Source organism: Macrotis lagotis, chromosome 1, assembly GCF_037893015.1.
Source record: "Macrotis lagotis isolate mMagLag1 chromosome 1, bilby.v1.9.chrom.fasta, whole genome shotgun sequence".
In the NCBI taxonomy this organism is placed as follows: domain Eukaryota; kingdom Metazoa; phylum Chordata; class Mammalia; order Peramelemorphia; family Peramelidae; genus Macrotis; species Macrotis lagotis.
This window is the reverse complement of record NC_133658.1, coordinates 854,588,811-854,601,472: the sequence shown is the minus strand read 5'-3', so window position 1 is coordinate 854,601,472 and position 12,662 is coordinate 854,588,811. Positions and strand designations below refer to the sequence as shown.

The 12,662-nt window shown below is 38.8% G+C and overlaps 1 protein-coding gene across 7 annotated transcripts in view; it reads right to left on the bottom strand.

The window, feature by feature from the left end:
- The window catches only part of KPNA6 (karyopherin subunit alpha 6), a 61,747-nt gene that overhangs the window by 22,056 nt on the left and 27,029 nt on the right, over nt 1-12,662 (bottom strand). The window contains exon 1 of one of the 7 annotated variants that reach the window (XM_074217692.1): nt 7,845-7,920. The exons of 5 other annotated variants lie outside the window; for them this stretch is intronic. Coding sequence is in view for 1 of the 2 variants with exons in the window: in XM_074217688.1 (XP_074073789.1) it covers nt 3,659-3,701 (43 nt within the window). In the remaining variant the exon portion in view is untranslated. Of the gene's footprint in view, nt 1-3,658; nt 3,865-7,844; nt 7,921-12,662 lie in introns of those variants that run through there. One more of the 7 variants, XM_074217688.1, reaches the window with a different exon arrangement.

Sequence of the window (12,662 nt, the reverse complement as noted above, 5' to 3'; positions counted from 1 at the left end):
CAGTTAATACCCCCTGGGAGCCCTTACCACTGGTAGAATCAAATCCAAACTCTTTGGCATAAAGCCCTCTATCACCTGCCCTCCTCCTACTTTTCCAGCACTGCAAATTCCATCCTTTCACCAAATCCACCTTACTACAACTTTTCTGCCCAGAGCAACTGCAGGATGCACCTTACTTCACTGCCAGGTTCACACTGACCTTGTTGACCCCTAGGATACCTTCAGAGTTGGGTGGTTTTGAGACTCCTTCAGGCCCAGTATCATGTGGACATCCTTCATGAAGTTCTTGTTCAGGCTCACCTCAAATGAAACTTTATCTGATGTTTGCAGCTGCTGAGGTCTCAAGCATCTCCTGCCCAATAATCTTGTCTATTCCCTCCACCTCCCAGCCCCCCCCCCCCAATGTAGGCATTTATTATCTCCCAGAGGAGACAAATCCCCAAGGACTGGGGTAATTTCTCTTTTATCTTTCCAACTCCTGAGTCTGACAGTGCCTAGCCTAGAGTAGGTGCTCCATATGTTCCTACTGACTGATTATAGCTAAGAGAAAGGAATGAATAAGGAAGGACTTCTTCAGAGTGTGGAAGAATTAGAAGGGATGGCAGGGTCTAAGGTCATCTGTAGCTGGCCAATATGCTGTGGACAAGTCACTTATTTCTGACTAAACATTCTGCTAAATTAACATAATGTGTCTCCAAATGAGTCCTCAAAAAGTTCACATTCTAATAGGGAAGATAAAATGCAAAAGATACCTACAGGGGATTAGAGTATAAATTGGAGGTGCAAAGTCCATTCCTAAACCCATGATTTCTTCACAACATGCCAGTGGTTTTCCAGTCTTTATTTGAAGACCCCCTAGTGAAGTATTTGTAAATCGGCTACCTACATGGCCCTATGCTAAGCATTTTACAAATGTCCTCTCCTTTGGACATTCCAAGTGAAATCCCTTGTTTTCTAAAGCAGCCCATTTGAGATAAAGGCCTTGAAACCCTTGAAGGCGACCAGCTTCCCTTCAGTGATTTCCAGGATAAACATAGCCCACTTGTTCACCTACATCCTCCACAGCTCTACTATGTCTTTCCTTTTACCCTCCCTGATTCAATTCACCCTTCTCACAACCACTAAAGGGAGGGACTAGAAACAGAAAGACCAGCACTTGAGGGTAGGGAATACATTGCTTTTGTTTTTGTATCCCCATCACCTACCTCACATATACCTGATACATAAAATGCATAGCACCTGATACATAAAATAAATTCCTTCCTTAGTTATACAGAGAATGGACTGGCTGCCCTAAGGATCAGTCATCCTGACTTTATTTCCATCAGGAATCTTAAAAGAAATGCCTAGATAGATGTGGATAAGGATAGAAGATATAATTTTAATAAACAATCATTTATGGCCATGTGTCACAGGACTCTAGGTCATGTCTTTTAACTTTAAGACTGGTGCTCTTTCTACTATTCCATGTTACCTCCCATAGAAAGAATGAGAGTTTTTGCGTACTTTGGCTAATCTTTAGGCTAAAGAGATGAAAAGAGAACCACTCCAAGGGTTTTACATGCAATTGGTATTTAGGCTCCCTCCAAGGCTGAGCACCTGGGGCTTTTCTGCAATAGGGAGAAGGACTCATCTGAGAAGCCATCTGGCTGAACCACATAGCTCCCTCCTCCCATTGCTTCTCTCATTTCCACTCCAATTTTCCAGATTTCTCTGTTTCACTAGTTGCATTAACTGGCAAGAAGAGGGTCTAGATCTAGAACTTCCAGTAGACAATAGATGATATTTGCAGTTAGTTTTGTGAGAAATCATTTAATGTTTGGTTTCCATAGGATGTGAAGGGATGCTATTAGAATTTCATAGGTATCTGGCAGAACAGTACTTTACAAAGGCAGGGTTCTCTGGGTTATTGGTTAGGCCACAAAGACACAAGTCTACCTCCAGAAACATGGAGGTAAAACTAAAGGAAAGATAAAAGAAATGACTGACTAATTAAGGAACTGGAAGAATTTTCCTAGCCTGACCAGTGCCAAGATTAGGCTGAAGCCATTCAAATTGGTCCAGGTTGACCTAGGGTCTCTGACCTTTCACAAGTACACATTATTTTTTAGTTTTGGCAAGGCAGTAGAGTTAAGTGATTTACCCAAGGTCACACAACTAGGTAATTATTAGGTGTCTGAGGTTGGATTTGAACTCAAGTCTTTCTGACTCCAGGGCCAGTGCTCTATCCACTGCACCACCTAGCTGCCCCCAACAAGTACACATTTTTAATAAACTTCATGCATATTAACTTACACACCTCCTGTGACAACTGAGGCTCATTAACTTAACAGGCGTGTATGACAAAGGAAGGGTACATATTAAGGAGTAATATGGAGTGGATGCATTGAATAGACTGTACACCTGACCTATCATGACTTGGAAGAGCAGGAAAAGGTATTCCTACCCTCATAAGACTGGACATTGTCACTAATTGGGCTCTCACTAGGGGGAGTGCCTGTTCCCTCCAGGGAATGTTAAATAAAGTATCCTTCTGTCACTCTAGGCCGTTTCATTATTAGGAGCCAGGTGACCCCACTTTGGAAAAAAGGGGGTTATAGGGTTCATTTCTAACAGTCTGGACTTGTGATTCATTTTGCAAAAAGCCCAAGGTTTGGGTAACTCCTGCTTTCAGATTTATGATTCCTTCTTCTCTATCCCTGGGAGAATGGCTATAAACAGCCTTTCCCTTCCCATTCTTTCCTCAACTCTAGCTATTTTTTTTAAAGGGTTTTGCAAGGCAATGGGGTTAAGTGCCTTGCCCAAGGCCACAAAGCTAGGTAATTATTACATGTCTGAGGCTGCATTTGAATTCAGGTCCTCCTGACTCCAGGGTACTCTATCACCTAGCCACTCCCAACCCTAGCTATTTGTAAAGGGAAACAGATATTGATGGTTGTAATGGACTGGAAGCAGAACTGCTCTCTCCATTTCCCATTTATAGAGTTCTTCTAGTCTTTGAAATTAGAGATGGAAGAGATCTTAGAGATCATTTAATCCAATGCTTCTGTTTTATAGATTTTTAGATCCAGCTGGAAGGGACCTCAGGAGCCACTGAATCAAACTATATCATTTTACAAATGAGGAAATCAAGCACTGAGAAATCAAGGGGCTTAGGGTCACACAGATATGAAGTAGCAGAATTGGAATTTAAACCCAGTTTTTTAACTACTCTTCATGCAATAATCATGTTGCTTAAGGTTATGACTAGATGTGGCCTATGTTGTGATTTTTACATTCCTTTCCATCAAAAAATTTATTATAACCATCCTCAATAAATGGTTTGCATTTAATGTATTCTTCAGCTTCAAAAAGCCCTAGGGACAATTATAACCAACTAAGGCAAAATGTAACCCTGATTTGTCACAGAGTGGATAAGATTTATTTCTTTGAGTAGTGTAACCTCTTGGACAAATAAACTACATTTAAAAGGCCTACAGTTTTGAAGATGGTCTAAAGCTGACTTTTAGCACACTGAGTTTTCCTATTTTCTCACTATCACAGTAGAAACAGAAGGAACAGAAGGAACAATTTCTTACTTTAACCCATTTTATGAATAATTTTGGTCACAGGGGCACCCTCTCAATTTGCTTAAGACTAGTTCAGGTGAACCAATTACCCTTCCAGCTTGGCAGGATCCTCCAGAGTTTGTGTTCTGTCATACAGTCTTTGAGAAACCAGGGTCACCTCAAAGACACAAGGTAGAAGCCCTGGTTCTGAAAGCAAAATTAGAATAGGATGATTTCTTTCTCTTATTCCAAAGGTACTTGAAGTATATCAAATGCCACTTCCATTTATTTCCAAACATTATCTCAGATACCAATATAATGTCCACTTTAAAAAAAAAGTAAATGTTTGGATTCAAGAAGGACATGTTTAAAATGAGTTAAAAAAATTGTAACATTTTCTTTTTTCTCATTTTTTCTAAATGCATGTAAAAAAGTTCCAATTTTTTTTAAATGAGCTTGAATTTCTCTCCCTCTCCAGTACCCTCCGTGACAAGGCAAGCAATTTGATATAGATTATTCATGTATAATCATGTAAAACTTTTGGTTTTGGCAAGGCAATGGGGTGGTGACTTGCCCAAGGTCACACAACTAGATAATAGATAATAGCACATTTGAACTCAGCTCCTCCTGATTCCAGGGTTGATCCTCTATCCACTGTGCCACCTAGTTGCCCCAGTCATGTAAAAATTTTCTGAGAAATTTCCCATAGGCATTTCGACTTACAAAGGGATATGACTAACCCCAAATTAAATATAAATATAAATATATATACACACACATAAATTTTTATAAACATAAATCTGGTATAAATTTATGGATGACCAATCAAGAATGGTTATAAGGAAAGCAAAAAAAATTAATAAAATGCTGAAATCCTCAAATCTAATTGCTCGTTTTATTTATTTATTTTTTTTCCAAGGCAATGGGGTTAAATGGCTTGCCCAAGGCCACATGGATAGGTAATTATTAAGTGTCTGAGGTTGGATTTGAACTCAGGTACTCCTGACTCCAAGGCCAATGCTCTATTCACTGCACCACTAGCTGCCCCTAACTTCTCATTTTAAAGATGAGGAAGCCATGGTCCAAAGAAAGAAAAGTTACTTGCCCAAGATCACACAGGCTTGGCACAAGGTCAAGATTCAAAACTGTGTCCTCCAATTCCAAATCCGGTTTTCTACTGCATCAGAACTGTCTCTACAGTAAGATGTGAAGAACCAGGACTTCCCTGAGCAATTCCATGAGTTTCCCAGAGCTAGAACAGTCATAACTGAAGTTATCACCTCATACTTCTAGTTATCTGTCCTTCCAAATGGGGTTTATTTACCCCTTAAGGTTTTCAAAAAGAATCCTTTTAGAAAAAAATATCTTATGGAAATATGGCTTTATGTATATAAGAGCAATGAAATAGCAGGAGGGCCCCTGTATGGGGTATCTGGCTTTCTGACCTTGTTACAGTTAGACCAAAATCTTCAAAGGATGGATGCTGTCAGATTATAAAGTTAATTAAATGAGAGTTAGAATGGCTTAGTGGGAAAAGACAACTTCAAAGCCAGGAAGAACTGGGTTCCAGTTCTGTCTTGGACATACAGTAGCTGTGTGACCTTGGGCAAGTCAAATTAATTTCTTAGTGTTCTAGGCAACTCTAAGACTCTAATTAGACTACAAAGAAGGGAGTTATCTCATCATGGGATTTTCTTTATTATAGCTCAGTCCCTATCATTCACAAAACCAAGTATCTAGGGTGGCAGACTACAATGTAGGATACAAAAGTTTGGTCTTCTCTAGGATTCCTTGAGCTATCAATAGTTTAGAAGATACAAGCACCAATAACCATCAGACAAAATTATAGAATAAATTTCAACAGAAGGACAAAATCCCATGAGATTTTAGGAGAGAGGGGAAAGAAACAAGGAGGACTTCATAGAAGTTAAATAACTTGGGGTAGTGCCAAGACATGGTGGGACCATGAATTTATACTATAATGTGGAGGCAAAAGGAATCCACTAAAGAAATTTGAGCTTATATGCCATGCCAGAACTATGCAATTAAAAAAATGATTCTAGTCAATTGTATGAAATCTTGATTGCGTGTGGGACTAGGGAAAGTTTTTGTCAGAGTTTAGGCAGGTGATAGGGAAGACCTGATGTCTGTCTCTCTAGCCTGAATCCCTAATTTCTAAATTGCTTTCTTTTTTAGCAAACATGTTCAAACACCTTGGACTCTGGGCTTTTTACAGTGTTGTGGGCCCCAATAGCTTCAGATTTTTCCTGGCTGTGATACTAATCCAAAGGAAGAAAAAATTTCTTGTGAAGGAAAAGGACCACTTGCATAGGAATGAATCATCAGGTCAGTGGACATGCCTCCCACCAAAAGAAGGAAACAATAGTCATACACATGGCACACACTTTGGTTTGTCCTGTTGTCATTCACTGTGTTATTCCATATTCATAAATGGCTGAACAGAAACTCCACAGATTTCATGGGCATGGAACTGAAATCACAACACTTCATCTTCAGTCCTGGTTATGCTTGTCCTTGGTCAAAGGGCATCACTGTTCACTTTTCCATCTGCCAAATGGGCACAGTCTCCAATGTGGACATTCCATGTCTACATCCATGTTTTTCCTCTTACTTAGCCTTCCCTTCTTCCTTTTGCCTGTTAATCTTTCAAGGTCCAAATCAAATCCCGTCTTTCATTCTTAAGAATGATTGATGCTTCCACTAACAGGACCAAAGTATTTAGACTAGCAGATTTCTGAATTCCCGTGAGTTCTAATTTACAGATAAGGAAAGGGGTTTAGAGAATTTATCATAATGATAAAGTACCACAATGATAGTAAATAGCTGAGCTATGATTCTATTTCACGTCCCCAGACTTAAATCCACTACTACATTTAACTCCTTTCCTACACAGATATACTCAAGAAATATCTTGAAAAGTTCAAGAGAAAGGCTTTCATAAGAACAAATCTTTGGCTTTACATACAATACACTCTAATGTTTGCAAAATGTTTTTCTTACAACAACATTAAGAAAATGTGAGTAGGGGGCAGCTAGGTGGCACAGTGGATAGAGCACTGGAGTCAGGAGTACCTGAGTTCAAATCTGGCCTCAGACACTTAGTAATTACCTGTGTGGCCTTGGGCAAGTCACTTAACCCCATTGCCTTAAAAAAAAATGAGTAAAAGTGGTTGAACTCCAGGTCTCCTGACTTAAAAGACTAGTATTTTAAAGTATACTCTAACCTGGGTAACAGATATAAGGCAGTGCTGTAGAAGGGGCTGTCCACATCAGAGTCTATCCTATGGAAGCTATATGGATGGATTAGAATCTTTTGAAGAAATTGTGATGAAATGAAGGAAAACTTCTAACAAGGAAAAAAGGAAGCTACTTTAAGAAAATGGGGATAACACAGGGAATTCATCAACCACCATAACATTTCAAAAATACACAGACACTATACTAGATGCAAGAGCAGATAATAGAGAATGAATACAAAAGTTTGGTGCAATCTTGCAAGAATAGTCATTACTAGGTCAATGTTAACTAAAAGATCTCTAGGAGAGAAATTCAGGGATTTCTACTTGGACCTATGCCATTTAACCTCTTTATCAATGATTTATTATACACTTAAAAAGAAAATCAGACTATAAATAATAGGGTTTGAATTTTCACAAACAAACTCTTCCTATTTGTATATATGAAAACTTATTTTGGCAAATATTGAAAATGGAAAAAATCTGTGATCAAAGAATTGATAAAGGCATAACTGTCATGGTTGCTGATTGACACAAAGCTAGTTAAGAGGGAAAGCTAATTCACTGGAAGGCAGTCAGGATCAAAAGGGGTATTCACAGGTTGGAACACTGAGTCAAATCTAATTAAGATGAAACTTAATAGAGAAATATGAATTTCATACACGTAAGATGGGTAAGGTATAAGTAGAAAGAAGAAATCTGGGAGTTTCAGTGGAATGAAAATTCAACAATTCTACAAAGTACACTAAGGTTTGGTACAAGTGATGTTTTTACCCCTTTTTCATCATTTCTTCAGGGTATAGACACAGTAGTGTTATTGCTGGATCAAAGGGTATGCACATTTTTGTTGCCCACTAAAGCTTGAGGGATAGGATTAGATCAGCACTCACTGTCTACTATACTCCATTCCACCACATCTTATACTATATAACCATACCATACCACAGTATATAACCATACCATACCATATAACCATACCATATCATACTATATAACCATACCATACCATACCATACCATACTATATAACCATAACGTACCAGTCAGACTAGAGATGGAGTATTCTGGTTCATTAAAGTACTAGACCTGGAGTCTGGAGTCAGAAAGACCTCAGGTAACCTTGGGGATAATAATAATTATTAATAATAATAATAATAATAATAATAATAATAATAATGATAATCCCCCCAGGTTGTTATAAGGATTAAATGAGATCATATAGGTAAAGGGCTTAGCACAAGGCCTGCCATCTAAGTGCTAATGACAATGATTATTATTTATGGAAGATAGTCTCCAGAAGCACATAAGGATGATGAAGGACCTGAGAGTTCATTTGAGAGGAAGATGAATAGAAGGTCCTGGAAGAAAAAAAGACCTGGTGGGGATATGACAGCTATCTCCAAGTGCCTGAGGGGCTGTCGGGAGTGGGATTTAGTATCGTTCTGCTTGGCTCCAAAGAGCAAAATAAGGAGCAAGGAAAAGTGGAGGGCAAGGAAAAAGGGGCAAAGGATGCAGGTTTAGGCTTGGTCTGTACAGAAAAGCTTCCTACAGTTAGAATTATCCAAATGCAGGCTGTATTGCCTGGAGGGATTGGGTTCCCTCTCATTAGAAATCTTCAAAGACTAGACTACTACTTCTAGGTATGTTTTAGAAAAGTCTTTTCTAGTTTTACAGGTTGAACTAGAATGCTATTAAGGCACCTTCCAACAGTGGAATCCTGCAATCCTATAGTTTTTATGGTGGCCTCAAGGTTCCAGAGATTTAAAAATGCACATGTGAGATTAAAAGTATAAAGTGGAAAGATCTGGGTAGATAGGAATGAAGGTTATTTTGCCAACAGAGTACAATGACATGAAGAACAACCAGTGGGGCCATGGTTGAGGAGAGGTGAAGACTAACCATCTGGTAAGCTGGGCTGGGTTCTTGCTGGGCTGACAGAACACTACCAAGTTCTTAGAATGTGTCAAGTTCACATTCACGCTGGACACAGTCCAAGTCAACCAAGTACAAAAGCAAAGAAGCTTAGGATGCTCTCTGAAAACTCCTAGGTAACTAATGGTTATTCAATACAGATGGGTCACAAAAGGCTGCCATGTTGTCTATGAATTTCATTACCTGACAATTGTTTTTTCATGACTAAGATGAAGATTGTCCCAGCGTGGGTACCACTATGCTTGCCTTGTTGCAGAGCTGACAAGGGAACTAGAAGGGGATTGTGTGACTATTTTCATCACCATGGCAACCAGAAGAATCTCACAAATACTGGCTTATAACTTCATTGGATCTTGAAAGGGGAGAGCTATAAAGATTAGAAGGGAGAAATTTACATTGAAAATATTACTTTAAATGAAAGTAATACCTCAGAACAAAGTCCAAAGGAAGAAACATTATCAGAGGCTCCTTCTTAGATCTGTGTCCGTACCTATGTCATGGGCCAAAGAGGACTCCATGATTCAGACTGGTGGTAGAAATAAGACTTCCTTCCACTATTCAAGATACTTGCTATCTAGAAGACCTTTCATCATTTCTCTAAGCCTCAATTTCTTTAGCTGTAAAATGATGGGGGGAGGATGATTTCTCCAGCTAGCCTTTATGGACAGAGTAGTCTATATGGTAGGACAAGTCAGTAGCTCTGGAGTAGCAGAGGCTATCATTTTGGAAGGAAATTGCTAGCAGAATGCTCCAGTCTTATCAATCAATAAGTATTTATTGAGGACTTACTATGTGCCAGGCACTAGGCTAAGCAGGCTGGGGATTTAAAAACTTAAAAAAATGGGTAAAAAACAGTTTTTGCCCTAAAATTATAAGCCTATATCTTGATAAAATTTGAATGAGACAGAAATGGCACACTCAATAAATATGCAGACACAAGGGTGAGAAAAACAGTTGACACACTTGATGACAAAGTCAGGATCCAAAAAGATTTTGGATGGGTTAGAGAAATAGGTCAAATATACTAATTTTTTTTTTTGGTTCAGAACAATTTTTTTTTTTAAAGAATCAAGATTTTATGGGGCGGTTAGGTGGTGCAGTGGATAAAGCACCAGCCCTGGAGTCAGGAGTACCTGGGTTCAAATCCGGTCTCAGACACTTAATAATTACCTAGCTGTGTGGCCTTGAGTAAGCCACTTAACCCCATTTGCCTTGCAAAAAAACCTAAAAAAAATAAATAAAGTAGTTTTGTCTTTGGAGGCCCCCCCCCCCCAAAAGGGTTTCAGGGATCACATTTTGAGAAATGTTGGCCTAGATCAATAGCTATTTTTTAATGTCTCTTGAGGCAGTCTAGTGAGGGCTATGAACCTCTTCTTAGTCACTGTAATAAAGCACTGAGGATAGAAAAAAAGAAGTAAAGACAGTTCCTGCCCTATAGAAGCTCATAATATAAGGAGAGAGACAATAAGCAAATAAATATGTACAATTAAGCTATGTAGAGGAAAAACAGAAGTAATTAAAAGAAGGAACTGAATTAAAAGTGGGAAAGGTTTCCAATGGAAATTAGGGTTGTAACATTCTTAGAATTAAGTTTTTAAAATTCATGAACACTTAGGAATAGAAAATAAATTAATTTTATTCAACTATAATGGACAAATATGAAAAATTAAACAAAGTTCATAGACCCTTTAGTTAAGAACCCTTGCCTTAGACTTTAAGTTCTATGAGAATAGGGATTCTATTATCTAAATTTGTTTCTGTCCCCCCTGGTAAGGTTGATGATAATGTTTGCCATTCCTTCTAGAAGAAGACCACGACATTCAGGGAGGTGATGAAGATGAATTAGATTTTAGTGAGGAGGTGCTGTGATTAGTCACCAGCCTCATTTTCTCCTCCAGAGCCATCTGGGTGCAGTGGTCAGATATGACTCAAGAGAACTGGAGATGGTCCTGGATGCAGGACAGTCAGGCTTAAGTGACTTGCCCAAGGTCACACAGCTAGTAAGTGGCAAGTATCTGAGGCTGGATTTGAACTCCTGTCCTCCTGACTCCAAGGCCAGTGCTCTATCCATTTTGCCACCTAGGTGAGCACCTGGTAAGGTTAGTACTCTATACTAATACTCTGGTGATTTTTGACTGTGATAGGCCTGGAAACTTTAAGAGGAATAGCAGGAGCCCTCAGGCCCTAAGCATTTATTTAAAAAATAAATCAACAAGCATTTTTTAAGGACCTTCTATTTGCCAAGCACAGGAGTAGGAGCTGGGGATCCAAAGAAAAAACAAAACAAAGCAGTACCTGGTAACACATTCTTCCAGGGGAACCACGATGTATCTAAGTATGTAGATAAAGCAATAAACATAATCATCATTGGGGGTGAGGGGGTTTACACAAATCAAGAAAAGACCTTATGAAAGACGAGGAGGAGAAGGAGGTGGGTTAGTTCTTTAGTTGAACTCTGACAGAACAAGGGAATCCTAAAAGTATGTATAGGCAAGGAGGGAACATTATAGGTCTGGGAAAAAACTGGGCCCAGTCCATATACTCTAAAACCACCTTTTATAATTATTAGGCCTAAAAATACCCTTGAGTTAAAAGTGTATGTCTCCAAGAGACAAATTCTCTTTTAGTGGGAAAAGAGGTTTTCTTATAGAATAACTCTGTTGAGTTTGGTTAGGGATGATAAGAGAGAAATTCTTAAGAGTCTAACTATTTCTGAAAAATGAATAAACATTTATTAGGTTCCCATATAAGAAGCTAAAACATTTAGAGCAAATAGGAATTGGAGTAAATGAAATCAGACAGGCATCATTAGGACCAAAGTTCTTTGAGAAGAGCTATTTTTTTTTCCACTATATTTGGATCCCTGGCTATGTCACACCTAGTGACAGCAGTAATGAATTGTTTACATATTAATAAGTCCTTGTAGATTGATTCAGGGTGTGGTCTTTGTTTTGTAACCTAGCAGAGGACTTGGCACTTGGTAAAAACTTAATAAATTCTTGCTGATTGGTCAAGAACATGACAGTGGAATAGAATACAATCAGGCATCTTGCCTTCCCTTCCATCACAGGCATGTGCAGGTCCAGCTCATTTTCAATCTATGATAAGCACAATTAACAATTAACAAAGAAAATTTCTGGGTTATAGGGTTAGGAAAATCAAGTGCAGATCACACCTGGGCTGCCTACCAGTTTCTGTCTCTCTGAGTAATTCTTTGGTAAGTTAACATGGTCAGCAACGTAGCTCAGGGACCATGACTCAAACTGATTCCTCTGAAGTCAGTTTTGAACCAGAGATACTTCTCCTTCACCTAAACCCAGCAAGTGGTCCATAAGAAACTGTAGGCCCCAAATGGAACTCTGGCCCATCAGGCTTCTCTACCTCACTTGCTGGGGAGTTGGGTAAATGAAAAGAGATTCTCTTTTGGGGAATAAGCTCCTGGTAGTGACTACAAGAGTTCTATAATGATAAATGCATATTGCAAATGAAGGCTGAATGACCTTGATAGCAACCAGGCCTCTAAAAGAGAAGACACCAAGTGGGATGAGTATGCAATGGAACGTTTGAAGGTACAGAAGAAATTAAACCTGACACTAAAATGAAACAGAATGCTTGAGTCATTTGAAGAATGGAGATGAGGAGAGGTTCGGGGAAAAGAGATACAAAGTATTCTAAAAGGCTTTACTGTAAAGTTGTAAAACCTGTATAAGTTCTGAAGTTTCTCTAGCATTAAAAAAAAAAGCTCAATTTTTTCCACTGTGAAAATCAGGATGACTTTCCCTTCCTCTTTACCACTGACATGATGAGTCCATCTTGTTCCAACTTCAATAAAGCACAATTCCTAGGGAAAATGAAATTCCTAGGGAAGATGGATACAAAATTCATTTCAAAGTTCCAATGTTATCCATAGTACTCACTCCCTGCTA